This window comes from Chrysemys picta, chromosome 1 (assembly GCF_011386835.1).
Source record: "Chrysemys picta bellii isolate R12L10 chromosome 1, ASM1138683v2, whole genome shotgun sequence".
NCBI classification, from domain to species: Eukaryota; Metazoa; Chordata; order Testudines; family Emydidae; genus Chrysemys; species Chrysemys picta.
This window is the reverse complement of record NC_088791.1, coordinates 72,077,251-72,100,373: the sequence shown is the minus strand read 5'-3', so window position 1 is coordinate 72,100,373 and position 23,123 is coordinate 72,077,251. Positions and strand designations below refer to the sequence as shown.

Genomic DNA, 23,123 nt, shown 5'->3' with positions numbered 1-23,123 from the left:
CTGTCATCCTGTCTCTCCCATCTTCCAAACTCTTCACCCTTTTACTTACACATGAAATTTAAGCTGCTTCTCTCACAGTCAAGGCTTCACACAAGTCCATCATGACTACATCTCATCTCTCATTTCCTCCTCCTCCCTCTCTTATTTGCCTAAGAAAGCGCCAACCAAATTATATATATTTCTCTCCTACTCTTGCCTTGGCACTTCCTTCAATGCTTGGAATTCCCTTCCTTCCCTAAACCAACCTCTCTTCATTCAGATTCCTCTTTAAAGAAGACTCTTTGGCAAAGTTTATCCATTAACAAAGAAAAGCACTGAAAAAAAAAGTAACTGCACCTCTGGATTAAAACCATCTTTTTGTGCATTACATGTATTGTTTGATTAATCCAGACTGTACAAGCCTTGCATCATGAATATGTTTTCCTCAGACAATTTAGGAAATTATAAATAATCAGAAATCCCAAGGATGGACTGACCTCATAGAGTTGGAGGTCATGGGAGTTGCTTCAGCTAATTTGCTGGGTTTGCAAAACTAGTACAAGTTCGTGAATCTTTCCCTCCCCCTGATAAAACCCTCTCTTTGTTTCCCCTAAACTGAAACTTGATTTTTTAAAAGATGGACAGAAACCACACCCTGAATTCTCAGCACTGCCAAGCTCTGCAGCTGGAGCTTATCTCTGTCATGGTCTGGACTCAAATCCGAGCTCTGAACAACTCTGAGCTCTGCAAAAGATGGGTTATGAATTTAGACCCAGACTTGGTGGCTTGAGTCCATCTCTGAAAAATATATTTTTTGGCTAAAGGAAAAGGGATAGAAGATTCTCTTCCGAACGAGGCTTGCACAAGTTAATCTCTGGTGTACATGCTGGGCTGGGCTGGACAGTGCCTGGATTTTGCACAGCTGCACAAGGAGAGGATGATGCAAGGAGTCTTCTCCCTTTTGCATGCCTGCACAGAAGCTGGTTATAATTTCAGTCCCTGCATCCACAGGGGCTGCTTTCTTCTAGCATCCCTGTGGGTACAAAGTGGATGGAGAGCTGAGCAGAGATTACACTGGAGCATTTGGCATTATGCTGCTCCAAAAGCAGGATGGTGGCCATCTGGCACAGAGTCCTGTATATATTGCTTCCTACCCCCAGCTCTGCTCCTTCCCTTCTCCCCCTTTTCCCTGTGTTAGCTTTTCACTTTGCAGCTCTGTGCTCCATTTTCACTATATTTGTTCTTCCCATGTATCCCTGTTTACAAGACTTACCCTAAGAAACCATCATGTCCCATTTCAGAGAGTTTAACCCCCAAACTCCACCCCTATCCTGGACTCCTTGACATTCTTCCCCCATCCTCGCAAAATGGATTCTTCCTCCATGTTCTCTTCCTTTTGACAGACTCTTGTTCCCAGATAGACTTTTTTCCCCACTTACTGCAGCATTGGGTCCTCTCAATCCTGAGGGCTAAGATCCCAATGAGCCATGAATTCTGCCTTCGTTCACTACTACTCAGGAATAGCTTTGAAATGCTGGCAGGTATGAATGATGATAAGACCTTGTCTGCAAGCTTCAATAGTTTTTATAGAAAAAAAAGGTGTTACCTGTCAGCATCCACAGTCACATCATGCACCCCTCTCTGGATTACGTCTCGGGAGGCAGCTAGGTCTGGTATTCGGTTCAGACTTCTTGTATACAGGTTGAGTCCTCCATCTGTCATGTACCTGAAAATAAATATATGGTCAATCAGTAGGAAATGCAAACATCTGGCAACTATGTTTTGTTCTAAAGCTAATGGGCTGTCGAATTCAAACTCAACGTAAAGGTTTTCCTGCTTTGTAGTACTTTTGTATTAATACTATCAGTGTATGGCCTTTCATGACACTGTCTCCCCCAGATCAGCCTCTGCCACTCTTGTTATTTCTCTAGGATATTTTGCCTTGTTTGTGTTTAGCACAGGAAAAAGAGTTGTGCTAAATTTTAAAGTCTCCCAGGTCCCTTCATGAATCTGTCTTGCATTTTGCGATGCTGGCTGAAGGCAATAGCACCAGAATTAAGAAAAAGCATAGTCCTGATAAAAAAAACAAGCACTTCCATCTGAGAGGGTGAACAGAAGACAGAGCTTAAGAAATCTGACTTTACAGTCCTTACTCTGGTGCAATCAGATAGTCAGCTGAAAAAATGGAAGTTGGATTTTAAAAATCTGTTCTTCATACTGCTTTCTTTATGTTGTACTGAATGAAATTTATAAGGGTAAAAATTACAGCAACCAGTGTGGTGCTGCTTAATGTAAATCACTAAAGACTAATTAAAGGTGATTGAATTGTACGTAGCAGCAAGAATTTCTGAGATTCCTACCTAAAACTCAGTCACATCTTTAGGGGCTCAATGGTCTTTAATTAAAGCAGTACCACTAATCTGTGTAACCCTCAAGATCTATGCATTACTCTCCCAAGATTCCCTATCATATTGCCTTGTCTCTCATGCCCCCCCCCCCCTTTCCTCATCCCGTTCCTGGGTTGTTGTCTTATCCTGTTGTTCTTGTCTTAAATGTAAGATCTTTGATGAAGATGCGGCTTTTGTATAGCACCATGCAGCTGTATGATACTCCACAAGTAATAATACCAATACACATAGGAAATGTAGGTGGGATATTTAATTACTGCAGTTAGGTAATGAAACACAGTGGAAGACTGTACAGTCACCATAACTGAAGCTATTCAAGACAGATCTAAAGACCCCTCTACACTGAATGTTTTAGGCTTTATTTCTATCACGATGTAGTGAGGATGGTGTAAATGACTCCCCAGAGTTCTCCTCCAACTCAAATGATTGTAAACACAACTTTTTCTATGGTCATAAAATAGTGCTACCCATATTCATCTTTCAGTTCAAATGTATGACCATTTAAATGAATATTTTGCTCTAACAATTCTATACAGATTCTTAGATCCCAATCTCCAGCTCAAGCCAAGAACACTCAGCACAACACAGGATTGCATTATCCTATCTCAGGCCACTTGTATATTGGTTCAGTCCCTTTTGAGTCCCTCTGAGAGCTGCTCTAACTTAAGCCAACTGCCACTGGGTTCATGGGGCTAATACAGCAGCCTGGGATTACCAGAGCACATGCCCACTTTGCCAGCAGCCAGGAAGAGGCTATGCCAATTGTATGCCACTGGAGGATCCGCCTATGCTAAAAAGATCCTGCCATGGCTAGCTAATCTAGCTTTCGAGCAGCTTGGCGCAGATGTTGCAGTGCCCAGCTGCTGCAGTGCAGCCAAGGATTGTGGCTTTAGTTTGTGAGCTCCTGTGTACTTTTTGGCAAGCGATACCTAAATTCTGCAGCAATTTTGAGTATATTAAAATGCGGGGGTGGGGGAGAGTTGCTGTTGTTTTTTAATTAAACATGAAAATATCCACAACATATGTCCCTTTGTTAAGCAGTAGTTCCCAATCTGAAAAGTACTGTAAGTTTGCAACCCCCTGGTTTCAGGCGGTCTGTTTGAAGACTCCAGAAGATAGCACTGTACTGGATGATGTTTGATTCACATATGGAAGGTTTCCCTCAACTATAGAAGCTAGATTTTTTTTTTAATGAAAGCTTAGATTCTGGAGCAAATTTATGTAGCAGGTGATGAATTATGCAGTGAATGCTGTGGTTGTGGAATTGCACATTAAATACAACTTTGGTTAGAACACAACCCAGTCTGTAAGGTCCCCCCCTCATATAAATAAGGGCCATAGTGGAGAGGCTTAACTTGTGAAGTAGGTCTTCCTCGCACTAATTCCTAATTACTGATGGATTCTTATCCCCAAGGGTTTAAAGTAATTAAAGTGAGAATGAGAGAGGGGAAAAGAGATAAGTCTTTACATGCCTCAATGGATCTTGACTTTTCAGAGCATATTAACGTGTATTTTAATATCTACTGTACCTACAGTATGTTAGCTGACCACGTTACTACTTACTGTTTATTGAGTCATCCTTACTACCAATGTAAAGAAAAATCACACAACACAATGACTTCATCATTCTCTAATGTGATAACCTAATTAATACATTTCACATCAAGCATTGCAAAAGCTCCTCCTCTCTTTTTTAACAAAGCACAAGTATAACATATTTTTCTTTATGGAAAAGGGGGCTTCAAATATCACTGTGCAGCATCTCACACACTCCTTTCTACTTTGATACAACAGGCACCATTAAATCATTCTGAGCTGTCTTCTTCCTCTTCTTTTCAGCTCATTATTTAAATCCAGGCAGAGGCATGGAAGCTCATATAAGACGGCCAGCAATGCCATAATGTGGAGTAGTCCATCCTGTTTCACCATCATCCATTCTTTAACCTCAGCCACACTTCTACAGAGACCAGTCACATCAGCTCCCCATCATGCTTTGTCTTCCCCAGGCTGGTGTGTAGAAATGCTGAGGTTGTTATTGAAAACAGTTCCCTGTACCACAAAAAGGTAGGCAGGCAATATACTAAGCTAGACATTTAAACATCCACAGTGCACTTACAGAATGGGTTGTGACATTAACCTTCCCCATCAAAGTGCCTCAACTGTGACCTGCAGAGACCATCTCTAGGGTTAGAGTATCTCAGTCTCACGTCCATTTCATCTCTGACAACTCTGATAAGATTGTCAGCAAGAGTCCCAATTTGTGCTAAATGTGATGTGATGTGGTCAAATGTCCCCTAAGAATTAGATTCAGACCACCAACTAATTTCACATAAGCTACTGAATAGCCTTCAGATGTTAACAATCTTTAAATCATTTGTGATTAATAGGCTGGATTTGATCTACTAGCTACAAACTGGTAAATTATGTCCCATAATTTCCTATGGCCCATGTTTTCAGTTGTCTGAGCAGACAGAATTACTGTGAAGCTTTGATGTCCACTAAAATCACCCTGGAATATTATAATGTGCCCTGTACAAAAGATACCCTTTGAATTGTGCTTTGCTATACACTACTACCTGGTACATTAGGCAGCAGCAAAGAGTAATTCAAATATTGATAATAGTGAAAATGAGGCCTTTTGTCTTAAATTATGTATTGGAATTTCTAGCCCTCAAAGTAAATTCTTAGAGTTTGAATTATTTAATACAAATACGCTTAAGTGGCAAATGAGTATAAGGCTCCTGTCTGAAGTACCAAAGACAAGAGTCTCAGATATACCCACAAATCAACCGGGAATATCATCATTAGCACATTTGTATTTAAAATAAAAAACATTATAAAGGTCTTTTTGGGTGTAGCCAGGACATGAAATCTCTATATGCAAAAATTACAGTAGTCTACTCTCAGCATCCACTTGAAATCAGTTCCTGAAAATCAACTGAACAAACACAAAAAGGATGCAGAAATGAAAATAATTGTCATCCATTGTTCCTGAATTAACCAGAAGAAAATATTCCTATCTCCAAGGATATTCCTACAGGTCAGAAATTATATTCACAGTTGAAGAATTGAGATAAAGGCCTGTTACACAAGACTATAATAGACAGCATCTGACATGCAAACAGAAAAAGTCAGGCCTGTCAGCAACTGCCTTTCATCAGCCCCATCTGAAAACACAATATGTCATCTAAAAAAATGTAAGAAAAATACTGAAAAAACCCTAAGGCACAATCAAACAAAACTGGTTTTACTAAACAGTTGTGGAAACCTCAATAAATACTTTATATTACTGCCTCTAAAAACCTGCTCCTGCTCACCCTGAAGCTAATACCAGAACTCTCATTGACTTCAATAGGGGACAAGCGGGACCCCACAGAAGGGTTAGAACAGCACACTACCATTTTGTTTAAGCATTATGTAGTGTCCACAATTCTACATTTACCAGGTTAGATTTCTTTATATAAAATCCCATTCAATTTGCCCTGTCCTGCATTAGGGTTTCAGCTGGGTAAAATGCTACTTACCCACTATTGATGTCATCTGTTCTGAGGCTTTTCCCAAGAATGTCCCCATCACTCATGTAACCTCCAACATCAACTTCAGAGGACATGTCCAGATCACTGCTTCCTTTTTCATTCATGTCAATCTGTGACATATTCCCGAGGCGAGAAACAGCTGCTCGGCGAAGAGGTGTGGTATACATGAATCGCGAGGGGTCAGTATGTATGAAGCGACCAGCACTACTGCGAGGGTAACCACTACCTAAGGATGGGGCATCTCCTGCCTGGAGGCGAGGACTAGCCTGGCCAAGCCTCCAAGTCACTGGCGTGGATCGGCTTGTCAAGCTTGGTATACTTCTCCCATTCACTTCGGTTGTCACAGTGCTGTCAAAAGTTGTCTCTAATGTGCTGCCAAACAAAACGTAGAAGTCAATTAATTGTGCCCTCTCTCTTTCTGAGACATAAAGATGAACAAAAGTTGCACGGCTAGGTGGAGCGAATAAACATAAACTAGGTATATAATAACCCAATACTTTTTTCTCTACAAGATTTTTTTTATTTGTACACATCAGAGATTTAAAACTGCAGACAAGCTTCCAAATGAGTCCTGAGATACTATTTACAGAAAGGTAAACAAAACACTTACATCAAATTATTATGACAAGAATCCTACACACACAAATATTATCTTCACAAACTGCACTGTTAATTTTCCCGTGCTAACCTCTAATGGTAAGCCTGCAATTCTTGACTGCAAGTATTCTTCTACACTCCAAAATGTGAGAAGTCCATGAACAAATAGTACCTGTGGCTTATCTGGGTCCCTCTAAGGCTGGACATAGTTTCTTCCAAATTCTGTCGCAGATCTGCTATATTCTTTACTGTTCGCATTCTTCTTGTTTCTGGGTCTTCTCCTGGAAGAAAACAAAATAATATAAATTCGGTGTGAGTGTGCAGTCATGTGCACGTATGGTATGCGTGTGTGTGTGTTTATGCTAATATAGATATAAACTAACACATGCATGTGTGCGGACAACTATATACATGATATCATTTATATATGTATACACATACACATCATTTAAAATTTGAATATACACAAGCTCCCAGAGTGTATTTGTAGATCTGTCCATCCATCCACCCACATACAACATGCACACACCCATCCTGCCAATATTATTGCGCACACACACAGCAATCAAAAGTTTTGTGGTGATTAAAAGCTCATTTTTAAAATATCAAGTTAGTGGAGGGTCTCGACAAGGCTGAAAAATGTGGGGATTGTGGAGACTAAGGTCCCGATTTAGGAAAACATTTAAGCACACACTTAAAATCTATCCCTATTCAGGAAAGCACTTAAAGTTAAGTCTGTACTTAAGCACCCTTCCTGAGTAGAGATGCTTTCCTGAGCTGGAGCCTTATTCCCCATAACCCTCACAGTGGACATAAAAGACTAAGTCCCAATATAAGTCATACATTTATAGATTTTAAGTCCAGAAGGGACCATAATGATTATCTAGTCTGACCTCCTGCATAACAAAGGCCATACGGTTTCACCCAGAAGTTCCTGCATCAAACCCACAATTTTTTGCTATACAAAAAATAAATAAACCCACAAAGATAAAATGAACATAGTGAAATACTGTGTTACCCAGGAAGAATGTAAAAGCCTAATAAACAATATCAAATAAATACATAACAACAACAAAAATTACCAAATATTTGATATATATTAAAAATCAGAAATTAATGTATTTTTTAAAATGGTATAGTTTATCTAGCAGTTTTTGTTTATTTTAACATAACCATTTAACTACCCCTTATTTGCATTTCTTTTCTTTTGAAGAGTATAGTATTAAATAACAAAGTATCACAGATTTTGTGGTTTATCACGCCCAGAATGTTGCCTATGACAGTGTCCCATTTGTGATGCTTTAGGGTGGGTGGGGGTAGACATAATTCTAGCAATTTGTACAATTCTGAACAAATGGGGAAAACTATTCCTCCCTGACCCCAGGACTGATCATTTTATGCCCTTATACATCACTTGATTAACCCCAGTTTAGTCAGCATGCTACAAATGTTATCATCAGTGATAAAATTGTAAAATCCTTTTAAAATAGGTTAATATTATGTAACTCTAAATTCAGCATTTCTCTGGGATATACACAAATTAAGGTTGTAATTCCATCTCAGGATTTTGGTGATATTGAGAAACTGCTTCAGCTTTGATCTCATATTTGCTGATGTCAGGAGAACACCTTGTGAATCTGAATTCAACATGACACAAAAGATCAGAAACACAAGTGGAGAGAAAGGACAGGGTGATACCAATATAATCTCATGTTTACTCAGTAAGGCATGTACACTTCTTCGTACTGCTGACTTTTTTTGTGTTGTTGCTACGTTTTCATTCCCCTCATGTCCTGTAGATAAATGTATTGGTGAGATCGAAACATGAAGAGGAAATTTGGGGAGGGCAATAAGAAGCAGTATACAAGAATGCACAGAAATATCAGTGATGGCAGGAAAGGGTTGTGTCACTGGTAGAGCAGAAGAGTCAGAGTGAGAAGCAAGAGGAAATTAAGTCCATTATTAGAGATCACCCAAAAAATTTTGGAGGAACAATTTTTCACAGGAAAAGAGAGTTTCATCAAAATTAAAATATTTTGTGAGTTGGTGTGAAATTTGCCAATATTTTCACTGGAAAATTTAGAAACAAATCCTTTCGACTTTCTTGTTTCATTTTGACAATATTGTTTTCATGTTTATATTATATTAAAATATTAATGTTAATACTATATTTAATATTAGATTACACTGTTTCAATTTTACTGAAATGAAACCATTTATGTTCATCAAAATGAAACATTTTGATGCTTCCAAACAGAAAACTTTTTGAATTTCTGACCCACGGGAAATTTCCAAAAACTGACTTTTCATTGCAATTTTGAATTATTTTTTTTTAAATGTTGGAATTTTCAGTGGAACAGAAATTCCATTTTCCAACCAGATATAACAGTGTTTCTCAAACTGGGGTCACCGCTTGTATAGGGAAAGGCCCTGGCTGGTTTGTTTACCTGCTGAGTCCGCAGGTCTGGCCGATCGCGGCTCCCACTGGCCGCAGTTCGCTGCTCCAAGCTAATGGGAGCTGCTGGAAGTGGCGGCCAGTACATCTCTTGGCCCACGCCGCTTCCAGCAGTTCCATTGGCCTAGAGCAGCGAACTGCGGCCAGTGGGAGCCGCGATCGGCTGGACCTGTGGACGGGGAAGGTAAACAGACCGGCCCAGCCTGCCAGGGGCTTTCCCTACACAAGTGGCGACCCCAGTTTGAGAAACACTGAGATATAACCATAATGTAGACAGGGGCTAGGAGATCTTGAAGTAGGTCTTTCAAGGCAAGACACACCAGGCAATGGGCAGTCAGCAAAGAGACTCAAAGAGGTGCATAACCAGACTGAAACAATGAACAAGAAAGATTATTTTGGCAGCAGAAATCTAGATAGAAAGAAGGTGGTTTAATTAATCCATTAATCAATGTGGAGGTGATGAAGGAATGCATAAACTGTAGTGAGGCCAGCCTAAGGCTGGAATTGATATAACCTGCTAGCAAAGCACAGAGAAAAAAACGTTTGGCCACAAATGCTATTTAACTTCTAACAATAGCTGAGGATCCAATAAGACCTCTTAGTTAAAAAAAAAAAAAAAAAAAAAAAAAAAGCCCATATAACTCCCATTCAGCCAAAGAATGTAGAATTTACTATGCTATTTCCCTCTGCCTGCATCCCTCAACCCACCAGAATCACCTTTGTTTCACTGGACGGTGGATATACATGCATACAGCAGTCATAATTAAAACTCTTGCATACAGCTGCTTTATAGCACACTAAACCACCATGGATTCTCTCTGCAAATATCTACAGCTCTCTTTCTCCTGTTTGAGATACAAACACAAACAATCAAAATGATCATTTTTAAAGAAGTCACTGTTCAGGTATGTTAGACTCCCAAGTAGTGATGTTTACCTTTAACTGCTTTATCAATAACCCTGACCATGATAATACCAAAACTTACATGCTGACTATAATTAAGACTGTGAATTTGTCACAGAGGTCATGGAAGTCACAGATTCTGAGACTTTCCTGGGACCTCCGTGACTTCTGCAGTGACCGGTGCTGCTGGCCCAGGGGCCACCTGAGCAGCTCAAGCAATCCCTGTGCCAGCCACACTGGCCACTGCTGGGGCAGTCTTGGGCCATCACGCTCCCGCAGCAGCAGCCGGAATTTGGGTGTGGGAGGGGACTCAGAGTTGGCGATTGGGTGAGGGGGGAGGTGAGGGCTCCACAGAGGTATGGCCAGGCAGCTCTGTATGCTGCCTCAGCCCGCAGGTGACAATCCTGCAGCTCCCATTGGCCACAGTTCCCGGCCAATGGAAGCTGCAGAGCTGGTGCTCAGGGCGGAGGCAGTGCACAGAGACCCCCGGCCACATCTCTGCCTAGGAACTGAGGGAGGGACATGTTGCCGCTTCCAGGGAGCCACACGGGGCTAGGTACGGAGCTTGCCAGCCCCCCAATTCCCCAGCACCATTGGAGGTCTCGGGCTGTTCCCCCCAGAGCACCCATGGTGCCCCCGCCCCGAGCATCTGTGGCACCCCCGGTCCCCAGCTAGAGTACCCAAGATTTAGGGGTATATAGTACAAGTCATGGATAGTTCACGGGATGTGAATTTTTGTTTACTGCCTGTGACCTATCCATGACTTTTACTAAAAATACCCATGACTAAAATGTAGCTTTAACCATAATTAATGCCTGAAGCAGATAATAATAAAATAATAATTTCACTTATATAGGACCTTTCATCAAAGTATTTCCAGATAATAGTAATAATAATAAGTAGAATTTTTCCTCCTTAGATCTCAAAGCACTTTACAAAGGAAGGTATACTTATCCTCATTTTGCAGGTGGGGAAAGGGAGGCTCACAGAGGTGCAAGTGACAGAGTCAGGTATACAATTCAGATTTCTTAACTACCTGTTCCCTAATCTCCATGCAAAAAGTCAAACCTGGCACCTCAGTGTAAAGTACTCTTGGTCCTAAAAGTTAAGAATATATCTAATTGCTATATTAGTTTAAAATGAAACATTTTTACCAAATTTCACTTTCTTCATAAATTACATCCTAAATCTTTAACTCCAGTCTGAGTCTAAATATGTACCAGTAGGAAACCTACAGACTAGATACACGCTTTACAGCCTTGGCAAAAGACGCATACCATTCAACCATTTCCCTACACAACAGCACAAAGCTTCTGAAATGAACACTTTGGGCAACCCATCCTTCCAAGGAATGAGATGAAAAGTAATACCAGCAGCACAGAAGCTTTTTGAAGCTCCTACAGCTGTGAAATTTAGATGCTTGCTATCACGAATTGATGTAGCTAGAATGTGAAGCTTTGGCACCCACAATTCTATTGAAATTCCATGTTTATGGATGAGATTACCTGCAGGGAGCAGGGAAAATGTGAGGATAAAGTCATAACTAGGCCACAATATTGCTTGCCCTACATAAAACAATCCTTGTTAAGAATCCAAGGAGCCTAATTTTACATTAATGAGAAGGAAAGTTATTAAAATTGAAATAAAATATTTATTAATAAACGTTTCACTTTATTTTTAAAGAGCTAAGAAAACTGTGCTCAATTACTCACATGCTGTATTGCTGCTGATGTACCTATTAAAAAAGATTTAGAAACTAGTCTTCATTTCCTACACTCTTTAAAGCTAAAAGGAAGAAAGGAAGCAAGAGAGGAATACTCTAAAATTCAATTTTACATACCACTGCAAACAAACCCAATTCTGTCTCACAATATTACTGTCAACAACAAAGTCTGCTCCATGCAGATCTGGTCTAACACTTATGTAACTCTCTGCCCTTTCTTGTGTCAAACGGAAATAAACTTACCTAATATATCAGTGTAAAGTACTTGTTCTAGGTCGCCCAGCATTGTCATTATGACATCCTCATCTAGATGTGCGGTCCCTTCACGGAGGCAGCCTTCTTCCTCTTCCTCTGCCCCTGCCCAGTTCCTGCTAGTGAAATTTGACTTGCAGGGGACATTTTCATCATCTGATTTGTCCCTTTCCTCATTACCAACCTCAAAACCTTCATCTGTAGACTGGCCTCCAGATCTTCTACTTGACTTATTGCTTCCAGCAGGTGGTAAAACTTCAGTTTCCTGGGGTGTTGCACTGCTGGTATGGTAAAGAGAATGCACCGACTGCGAGAGCAACTTGGACAATGAGATTCTATCTCCAACTTCTGCCTCTCTCTGATGACAATTCTGGCTAGATTTTGAGGCATTTCCAAACCAGTTCTCCCTGTATGAGTATCGTCTCTTCTCCCCTTCACTTATGAGTGTAAGGTTGGTCAAAGACTTCTGTTTCTGAAGAGGAGCATTCCCTCTTCTAACAGCCTTGCCTTTAAAGACTGATAATTCAGCAGGTCGTTGCATCCTTTCAGCTAAAGCTTCACCTCAGCCAGATTTCATATTCCTAGATCTACAGTAGCTCAAATCTTTAAGCAGGTCTCAGATGTGACCCTTTCAGTACTGTACGATGCACACACCATGTAGCACATCTTTGCACTTGTAATGAAAAGCAAAGCTCAAGCATCCAGTTTATGTGCTGTAAATGACTAGACAGGCACAGTCATTTTCTCTAAATTTACATTGCTGCCTGTGCTAAGCCACTTCTTTCCAGTCATGTTAATCTGCAATACTTACAGGCATTTTTACTCGAATTTCTCTCAAGCAGAAGAGAGTTGATCAAACACTCTGCTCCCACATAGAAATAATCCCAAAAGCCAACTGCGTTCTCCCCTCTTCATCCAATCACCAGTCTCATCAGAATGATGGGCCTGCATCTCTCTCTACAGCTGCAGTGTTCTGAAATCCGAAGTACAGCGCAAGTACTGTCTTGTGCCTTTTTTCCCTCTCACCAGAGCATGACCGATCCCAATGCACAGCTCTGTACTTTAGATGGGCTGACACAGAGCTGCAAGTACAGCCTACACGTCAGAGCTCAATAAGAGCCAAAATTAACCACTGAAGCAAAGCTCTGCACAAGCCTCCTCACATTTTAGTATTCAACCTGCATTCCCAGATCTATGACTCTTCTCTGCTACTGCAGTGGATGCTGCTGGCTGCCATGGCAGCAAACATCCTGGTGAATTAAACCGGAGACATAGAAGCCTCTGTCCAGTTTAAAATGCCACAGGTTTCAAGACACTGCTTCACCTGAATGGGCTGCTACAATATTAGCCCTAGCTCACACTGAAATGCTGTTTTTCTTCCTGGAAGGTAAGAATGACAAACTATTTGTTCCTTCTCCCTGCTACTCCCTTTGCAGGCAGTTAAAAAGCAGATTTGCAAATGCTTCTTGAATCTTGCAATTTCTGCTGTAAATGAATAAATATAATTTAAGAGGATAAAGAAACTAAAGAATGGAGCCTGATGCTACCCACTCTGTGGCAGTGATTTATAAAGTGAGAGATTTCATTTCCTCCTTCAAAAAAATTCTTGGGATTCAGAAGCTACTATGGAATTATAAAGCTTTGATAAAAATCAAGGCTTCACAACCTTCAAAAAGGAACCTATTAAATAAAATACTCTCTAGAAAGAATACCATTTTCTTACAAAGCTACCCAATTTCAAGTCTGAAACAAAGTTCACAAGAGCTAAATGTGGCTTTTACACATACAAAGAAAGGAGACTAACATTTAAATATATCTTTTCCCAGTGGGAAAAAATACTTGTATCAATAATTAAGATGCTTGAACAGAAAATTAGCACTAAAGTAGAATTTTATCCCATCTTTGGAACACAAAGGTTTACCCAGAAGCAATCAATGTGGCCAAATACTGTGCAGAAATGTCCAAATATAAATATAGAAATGCTACATAACAATACACTGATTCTGTCAGTATCATGATACACCTGTAACATACTGTATTGTGGAAAACCCCAGGAGTTAATGATACACAAGGACAGATTATTTGAAGACTTGCTATATTAGTAATAGATGGGCATTAAGAGTTGCTCCAGTATCGTATTTGCTTCTCATTCTCTCACTTTACAGCTGCTACTGAAGGTAGGGCTGGGTAAAAATATATCTCCTCGCAACAAAATGGAGGGGTCCATTTTTCCTGGGGGACTTGAAAGAAAGAAAGAAAGAAAGAAAGAAAGAAAGAAAGAAAGAAAGAAAGAAAGAAATCTAATGGTATGGTGTCAAGTGATAATCACTTTGAAAACTAAATGCTGGACCCCTCTAGACACAGAGTGTACAGGAAAGAAGATGAGATACTCAGCTGGAAAGGTTGTTCAAAATGAAATGAACTAAAGGAAATCCAGCCCTACTCCACTTCCCCTGGCCATCCAAAAAGAAAGAGAGAGAAAGAATATCAGCAATGAACACTCTTCTGTTTGAACGATGCTAGTGGCCAAAGGACTATTTTCAATTGCTTCATTTTCAAATTAATGCAGCACTAGTGTACAATGGGGAGAAGGAGGCAGTGTCTTGTTCCTCAGTATAAGCAATAGGGCAGGACTCCTCCATACTACTCAAGAGAGTTAATGGGCTTGCCCACACATATCATCCACAAGGGTGTGGAATCTGAGAAATGCACCTAGTTCTCCAGCCAACCACTGTGTATGGTATACTGCAGTCAGCAACAAGGCCTACCTGGCAGCAGAAAAGCGTGTACTTTATATACACCTATTTTAGATAGATACGCAAGAAATAAAAACCAAAAACTACATTTAAAATGTTACAGTAAAAGTTGTTTTATACAGCATGTTGGAGGAATGGAGGGTGTTGGTAAGTGAAAAATGCCGGTTAACTAAGAGGGAGGGACTTTGAGTTAGGGAGCGGGTGCATGGCTGGGGGTTGGGGTGCGGAAGGGGGCTCAAGGTGCCAGTTCCGGGGGGTGCTCACTTTGGGCGGCTCCCCACATGCAGCGACCTATCCTGGCTGCTCCTAGGCAGAAGCACAGCAGGCAGCTCTGTGCGCTGCCCCCGCCCCGCCCAGATCACTGGCTCTGCAGCTCCCATTAGCCGGGAACTGCAGCCAATGGGGGGGCAGCGACGGTGGGTGGAGGCAGCGCCTCTGCCTAGAAGCAGCTGGGACAGGTCACCGCTTGCAGGGAGGTTCCCAAGGTGAATGCCCCCCGGATGCGGCACCCTGAGCCCCCTCCTACACCCCAACACCCTGCCCACCTGTGCCAACCGGACTATAAACTGGACTTTTAACGAAGATCAGAGATGCCAGTTTATAGAGCTTTCCGATTGGTGAAGTGCTGGATAAAACAGCTTATTTACTGTATTAAGGTAGCAAAGTCAAGCACTTAAATGTTATAAATGTTACAATTAAGGTTTCATGTGCAATCTTAATTTGTCCCTTTTTGTGCATATGTAATGTACTACAGACATTTATTGCATGATCACATACTATTTTTCCATGGGACCCTGTCTCAGGTGCCCCTCATCATCCCCTAAAATACATTAGAGGCACACATGTACCTTGGGATGAATGCACAGCACAAAGAACTCTGAATTATGATAACTTTCCCTTTGTAATGATAATTTTAACCTACCCTCTGATCTACCATGTACCCCCATAATGTGACCATACCTAAGACTGCAATATGGAAGAATCCCAGGTTTATTTACTGAAATATAGTCTTCTAAAGCTCATTCTCCCATTTTAAATTTAAAAAAATATATAAATGCAAACAAAGAAACATAACTAAAACCATGAACAAGAACAGAAAGAAATCACATTAGGAGGTTTTGAGGTAGCAAATGTTACATTATATTCCTCAGTTACATGATAATCTAATATACTCCCCACCCTAAAGATGGAAGTGTCATTTTTAGAGAGGACAATCATAGGGAATTTTCCCAACCCCATGATTATAGTAATAATAAACCTTATTTTGTATAATGCATTACATACAAAGAAATCTTCAAAATGATTTAAAAATGTAATAATCTATGGACAAATTCTGTTCTCAGATAAGCACACACAACTTTCATTGATATTTGAATACACAGTTTGGCTCTTTGTTAATGAATTATATAATAGAACCTCAAAATCCTGAGAATTAGAATAACATGCTAAATTTAGTTAATTCTTAGTACGTGTACATGGTTTACAACATCCTCTTTAAGTATTTCTTTTAGAAAGGGGAAAAAAGTGCAGTAAATGTGAACATCTGAAAATACAAAGTGGATATGCTAATCCCACTGCTAATATTGGGATATAATTCTAATTCTTAAAATGATTCCTTACCTCCTCCCTAACTTTTGTATAGTGCTTCCACATGAATGGTACATTTATAATTAGCCAATATTTGCAACTTCATGTATAATTATTTATGGACTGTGATAAATGAAGGGGGTGGGGGTAGCTCCCTTTTATGAACACCCAGCCAGCTAGTAGCTATAAAATCCCTTTTAGTAGCTGTTCTCTACTTGCTTTTACCTGTAAAAGGTTAAAAGTCTTACTGCTATACATAGGTAAAAGGAAGTGAGTGGGCACCTAGCCAAAAGAGCCAATGGGAAGGCTAGAAATTTTTAAAATTGAAACAAGACTCCCCTTTTGTCTCTCTGTTGTTCTCAGGGAGAGGCAGACAGGGGGCAGTTATGATGTGAGAAGCTTAGGCCAGGTATGAAAAAATACTAGTATTATACCTAGAAACTACTCATCTAAAACTCTAGATATGTAAGTAGATTAGGAAATGTCTAGGAAGACATGATTAGGTTTATCCCTTTTATTTCTTTATGGCTTATGGATTCCTCTGTGCTAACCCCAGGAGCTTTTGTTTTGCTTGTAACCTTTAAGCTGGACCTCAGGAGAGCTATTCTTGATGTTTACTCCTTGTAATTGTTTTTTTATATATATCTAGCAAAAGCCTAAGTCCCAGATGCATTTTCTTCTTTTTTTTTATTAATAAAATTTACCTTTTTTAAGAACAGAATTGGATGTTTGTGTCCTAAGAGCTTTGTGCACATGTTGTTTAATTAGCTGGTGGCAACATCTGATTTCCTTTGTTTTTCTTCTCAGCTCTTCCTCGGAGGGAGGTGAAAGGGCTTGAGGGTACCCCACAGGATGAAATTCCCAAGTGAGCCTTCCTGGGTTCTCAAAGGGGTTTTTTTTTTGCACTTGGGTGGTGGCAGCATCTACCCATCCTAGGTCAGAGAAAAGCTGTAACCTTGGGAGTTTAATACAAGCCTGGGATGGCAAGTATTAATTTTTAGAGTCCTTCTGGGCCCGCACCTTCTGCACTTGAAGTGCCAGAGTGGGGAATCAGCCTTAACAGGTATGCTAAACTCTTTAAACATGTAAACACTGTATAAAAGCCTAGTAACATAATTAGATTATTAAAATAATATTTTGCAATTATAGAGATGTGCATTTTTTCAAAGTGCTACTAAATAATTGGCTTATTAACGCCCACACCACCCCTGCAATGTAGGGTGGCAAACATCCGTTTTACAGATGGTGAAACTGGTGAAGGAAGTTTAACTAACTTGCTCTTGGTCATACAGTGAGTGAGTAGCAAAACTGGGATTAGAATTTATTTTATTACTCTAGCAACCCTATTCCTTGCTCTCTTCCCCTCCTCATTTTTTGTTACCCCATACCTAAAATTAGGCCCTGATCTTGCAGAGACCTATGCATGTGTAAGGTCCCATGGGAATCAAGACTGAGGGGAAAAACAACTGAGGAGAGTTGGCAGTTTTTCAAAGGGACACTATTAAGGGCCCAAAAGCAAGCTATTACACTGGTTAGGAAAGATAGAAAATGTGGCAAAAGACCACCTTGGCTTAACCACGAGATCTTGCATGATCTAAAAAATAAAAAGTAGTCATATAAAAAATGGAAACTAGGACAGATTACAAAGGATGAATATAGGTAAACAACACAGGAATGCAGGGGCAAGATTAGAAAGGCAAAGGTGCAAAATGAGCTCAAACTAGCTACGGGAATAAAGGGAAACAAGAAGACTTTTTATCAATACATTAGAAGCAAGAGGAAGACCAAAGACAGGGTAGGCCCACTGCTTAGTGAAGAGGGAGAAACAGTAACAGGAAACTTGGAAATGGCAGAGATGCTTAATGACTTCTTTGTTTCGGTCTTCACCGAGAAGTCTGAAGGAATGCCTAACATAGTGAATGCTAATGGGAAGGGGGTAGGTTTAGCAGATAAAATAAAAAAAGAACAAGTTAAAAATCACTTAGAAAAGTTAGATGCCTGCAAGTCACCAGGGCCTGATGAAATGCATCCTAGAATACTCAAGGAGCTAATAGAGGAGGTATCTGAGCCTCTAGCTATTATCTTTGGAAAATCATGGGAGACGGGAGAGATTCCAGAAGACTGGAAAAGGGCAAATATAGTCCCCATCTATAAAAAGGGAAATAAAAACAACCCAGGAAACTACAGACCAGTTAGTTTAACTTCTGTGCCAGGGAAGATAATGGAGCAAGTAATTAAGGAAATCATCTGCAAACACTTGGAAGGTGGTAAGGTGATAGGGAACAGCCAGCATGGATTTGTGAAGAACAAATCATGTCAAACCAATGTGATAGCTTTCTTTGATAGGATAATGAGCCTTGTGGATAAGGGTGAAGCTGTGGATATGGTATACCTAGACTTTAGTAAGGCATTTGATACAGTCTCGCATGATATTCTTATCGATAAACTAGGCAAATACAATTTAGATGGGGCTACTATAAGGTGGGTGCATAACTGGCTGGATAACAGTACTCAGAGAGTTGTTATAAATGGTTCCCAATCCTGCTGGAAAGGCATAACGAGTGGGGTACCGCAGGGGTCTGTTTTGGGACCGGCTCTGTACAATATCTTCTTCAACGACTTAGATATTGGCATAGAAAGTACGCTTATTAAGTTTGCGGATGATACCAAACTGGGAGGGATTGCAACTGCTTTGGAGGACAGGGTCATAATTCAAAATGATCTGGACAAATTGGAGAAATGGTCTGAGTTAAACAGGATGAAGTTTAACAAAGACAAATGCAAAGTGCTCCACTAAGGAAGAAAAAATCAGTTTCACACATACAGAATGGAAAGAGACTGTCTAGGAAGGAGTATGGCAGAAAGGGATCTAGGGGTTATAGTGGACCACAAGCTAAATATGAGTCAACAGTGTGATGCTGTTGCAAAAAAAGCAAACATGATTCTGGGATGTATTAACAGGTGTGTTGTGAGCAAGATACGAGAAGTCATTCTTCCGCTCTACTCTGCTCTGGTTAGGCCTCAGTTGGAGTATTGTGTCCAGTTCTGGGCACCGCATTTTAAAAAAGATATGGAGAAATTGGAAAGAGTCCAGAGAAGAGCAACAAGAATGATTAAAGGTCTTGAGAACATGACCTATGAAGGAAGGCTGAAAGAATTGGGTTTGTTTAGTTTGGAAAACAGAAGACTGAGAGGGGACATGATAGCAGTTTTCAGGTATTTAAAAGGGTGTCATAAGGAGGAGGGAGAAAACTTGTTCACCTTAGCCTCTAAGGATAGAACAAGAAGCAATGGTTTTAAACTGCAGCAAGGGAGGTCTAGGTTGGACATTAGGAAAAAGTTCCTAACTGTCAGGGTGGTTAAACACTGGAATAAATTGCCTAGGGAGGTTGTGGAATCTCCATCTCTGGAGATATTTAAGAGTAGGTTAGATAAATGTCTATCAGGGATGGTCTAGACAGTATTTGGTCCTGCCATGTGGGCAGGGAACTGGACTCGATGACCTCTCGAGGTCCTTTCCAGTCCTAGAATCTATGAATCTATGTGCTTAACTTTATGCACTGCAAGCAGGCTCAGGCCCTTAGACTTGCCAGAACTTTGAGCTGGGGAATCTTGTCTTTCTATTTTTATTGTAAAACACCCAATAAACACTTGGCACTTTTAAAACAATAATAAAGACCAGAATGACAAATGAAACAAATACGCAAATGGGACAGAACTTTCTGAGCCCAGTCCTGTGAGTGGCTGAATGACCTCAAGTCCCTTAGTATAAATGATTTTGCAGGGGACGCTCAGCACCTTGCAGGATTAGACCCTTTTTGACTAAGAGTACTTCTGGCTAGTGGGCTTGGGTATCAAGTTATTCAAAAACCAAAACAAGCCTGGGGCTCAGGTAACATGCTAACAGGCACAGTATAAGAACCTAAATAGAAAGTAATAGAGAAAGTTTACGGAAAGACAAAACAACTCATAATTGCTCTCCTGTTCTTTCTACTTAAGAATCCATATCACAAAAATCACCCTTGCATGTGGCCTTGGTACAGATGACACCCCTTGCTGGATGATGAGCCCACTGAGTGGCCGGAATATACTTGGGAGCTTGGAAATCTCTCTCTTACCCCGGCCTAGCTCATCCTAGAGCAGTCTCCTGAATAGCCAGCACATGAATAGATTCCAAATGATATTCTTCAGCACATATATATAGCTAATAATACATCTGCGGCACAGGGTGATTGTTTGATCCGGCCATTCCTCATATTTCTAACTGCCAATTATGAGTGACACACATTTGGTTTCCTCCATGTGCCCAATTTACAATGAGCCAATGGCTGAACTCTCGCAGTGGTGCCGCCATGCTGCCCATTATGGCCGTCTGCAGCTAATGACAGAGTCTGAATAATGAGATCAGAAACATCTCTGATGTCTCTTTAGTGCCCCATATGCCACTTTCTCTTTTTTGTTGCATTTTCCACTTCTACACAGAACAGTAAAAGGGCTGGATACCTGCTATCTTAGAGGATCATTACAGCAGGCACAAAAGTGATTTTTTACCATCCCTTCGGATAATTTAGTGAAACATCTTTTGTAATATTTACACCTATTTAGATGTGCATGTTTTTAATTGTTATGCCTACGGTAAGACCAATGAGCCATGTATCTGCCTTTAGGAACGATAAAGTTTAGCTAATTTGGAATGCATTTTCCCTTTGCAAGAAGTTTCCATGATAATATAGATCTAAGTGGAACCTAAAGGGAACACTTAATTAGGTTTCAGATTGGGCTACTTGTCAAAAAGTTGATCAAGAATTTGGCAGGTGAGGGATGTCAGTTTGGAGACACTTGAGGAAAAACTGAGACAGAACCAGTTACCTATACTGAAACAAGATAAAACCTCCATTTTAATATGAATCAGGCTAGATGCCAAAGCAGTCTGACAAAACTGGGGCAATTTGATCATCCTTTCTCAAAGATAGCTTTTTAGATTTATATGTGTCAAATGATTTCCTTTAAACAAATTATATCTTGAGTGAGAAAAACCAGATGTGTTTTTAACATTTGTTTGAATTTTGAAAATTTGGGGGAAAATGACAAAAGTCCAGTTGACTTCAATGGACCACAAATTCACCCTTTATGCTCATAAAAGTGAGCTTGAAAGTAATGGTACAGAGTAAAAAAAAGGAAACCACAGTTCAGACAAGCAGGCCCTTTGAAAGTACACAGCTCTTCCATGCAATTCAATCCTGATGCGAAACTCAGTTGTGACATACTTTGTTTTGTGCCCATTGACAGCTAGATTTATGACCAGATCCTCAGCTGATGTAAATTGTCATAGCTCTATTGACACCAAAGGACTATGCCGATGTACAACAGCTGATGATCTGACCCGTAGTTGCAAAAAAATACACAAACTCATTTGTAAAATTGTAATCTGGTAAGGATTTGAACCCATATTTAGAGGGAACCCCAAGATAGAACCTTGCTGAGTGGGCCACAGGCTAGCACAACTGTAAGGATTTGTTCATTTACTCCCTTTTTTGAATCTAGATTCACTTACAGAAATAAAAATGTTATGTTATTAACACTTCAGCTTCTGACATTTTGATTTGATCTTATTCTCCCAGTGTCACACATTACGAGATAGGCTTCCCAAGGTTCCTCATAGAGTATTCAATATGATACTGACAATAATAATGTCTTGAAATCCTAATTTATGAACACTCCAGTTTCTGCAAAATGATGAAGAGGATATTCTAAGTGAGACAGCTTAGATAAAAGAATTTGCAGTTGAAGTGCTAACAGCGTGTGACCCACTTTCTCTGCATATTTAATATAATGAATAGAGGTCAAAGGTATTATTTTAAACCATTGCTAAGCTATTAGTAGGAGAGCTATGTAAACAAAGAAATATAACATTTCTATACTGAGGTTTTTCCCACATGCCACTCACCAGATATCTCCTCTAGGCACTGTTTGGCAGTCTTACTGTATGATAAATCCATTTTAGTAGGACTGGTGCAGGAGTCAGCAGGTGGTAAAGAGGTACTGTCATTTTCTGAGTGTGTTCTGAAATCAACCAAGAAGACTCATTATAACAGATGTCTGTTTTACACAAAGCAATGGTAAAAGTTAATTCAGGGCATAACTGGAATCTTTTTGCACTGTATTCATCTCACCAAAGGCATACAGTGAAAATATCATGAATGCCACATTCTATCCTAATTACATAGTGCTACAGTCTGTCTTAAACTACACACTTCGCCAAGGGAGTAAGGACTTTACATCCCTATATAAACAACCTAGCCTTGAGCCAGGGAACACAGGGATAAGCAAGGGCCCTTGTTTGCTTAATCTTTCCCTGACACAGGTAGGCAATATTTAGGTAGGGAACAGTCTAACCCCCAACTCAATGGCCCGAATAGCTAAGACAGCATCTATGTATATGTGAGGGGTATGAAGCATAGTAATTTACTGCTGTTAAAGGCCAGCAGTAAATTATCCCTGGGAACAAAGGGGGAAGAAATGGATGAATTGATTCTCAAGAGGCACGTGTCTATCCCCTGGGGCATCCCTGGAGCAGTACAGTTTACACACAATCCCTTGCTTAGGGCTATCCAAAATCAAAATCTATCCCCAAATGTTCAAAGTTATGTGCAGTTTGGCTCCTCCTCATGATGTTACTGTTAGTCATGTGACCGCCCAGCTCTTGGGGAATGCTGAGATACAGAAATAATTATACGTTTCTATTAGATTGCTAACAAATGACCCGTATTCTTGAGAACATATGTGAACTAAATATATGTAACTATTAATATATATATAAAATACGTTGTTACACTATGGAGTACAGTACTGGATACCTTTATTTGCCATTATAGAGGGGTAAACTATTACTCAGTCAATATTTCCCAAGGGTTCCTACAATAGTTG

General features: G+C 40.2%; 1 protein-coding gene across 20 annotated transcripts in view; it reads right to left on the bottom strand.

Annotated features, from left to right (window-relative positions):
* NAV3 (neuron navigator 3) overlaps window positions 1-23,123 on the bottom strand; it is a 353,937-nt gene that overhangs the window by 149,334 nt on the left and 181,480 nt on the right. For 15 of the 20 annotated variants that reach the window (XM_065559490.1, XM_008164582.4, XM_008164583.4 and 12 more), the window contains 4 exons: window positions 22,144-22,259; window positions 6,693-6,801; window positions 5,912-6,295; window positions 1,586-1,705 (listed from right to left, as the gene is read on the bottom strand). In XM_065559490.1, the coding sequence (XP_065415562.1) occupies window positions 1,586-1,705; window positions 5,912-6,295; window positions 6,693-6,801; window positions 22,144-22,259 (729 nt within the window). Of the gene's footprint in view, window positions 1-1,585; window positions 1,706-5,911; window positions 6,296-6,692; window positions 6,802-11,844; window positions 13,029-22,143; window positions 22,260-23,123 lie in introns of those variants that run through there. The other 5 variants (XM_065559507.1, XM_065559508.1, XM_065559499.1 and 2 more) reach the window with 4 other exon arrangements.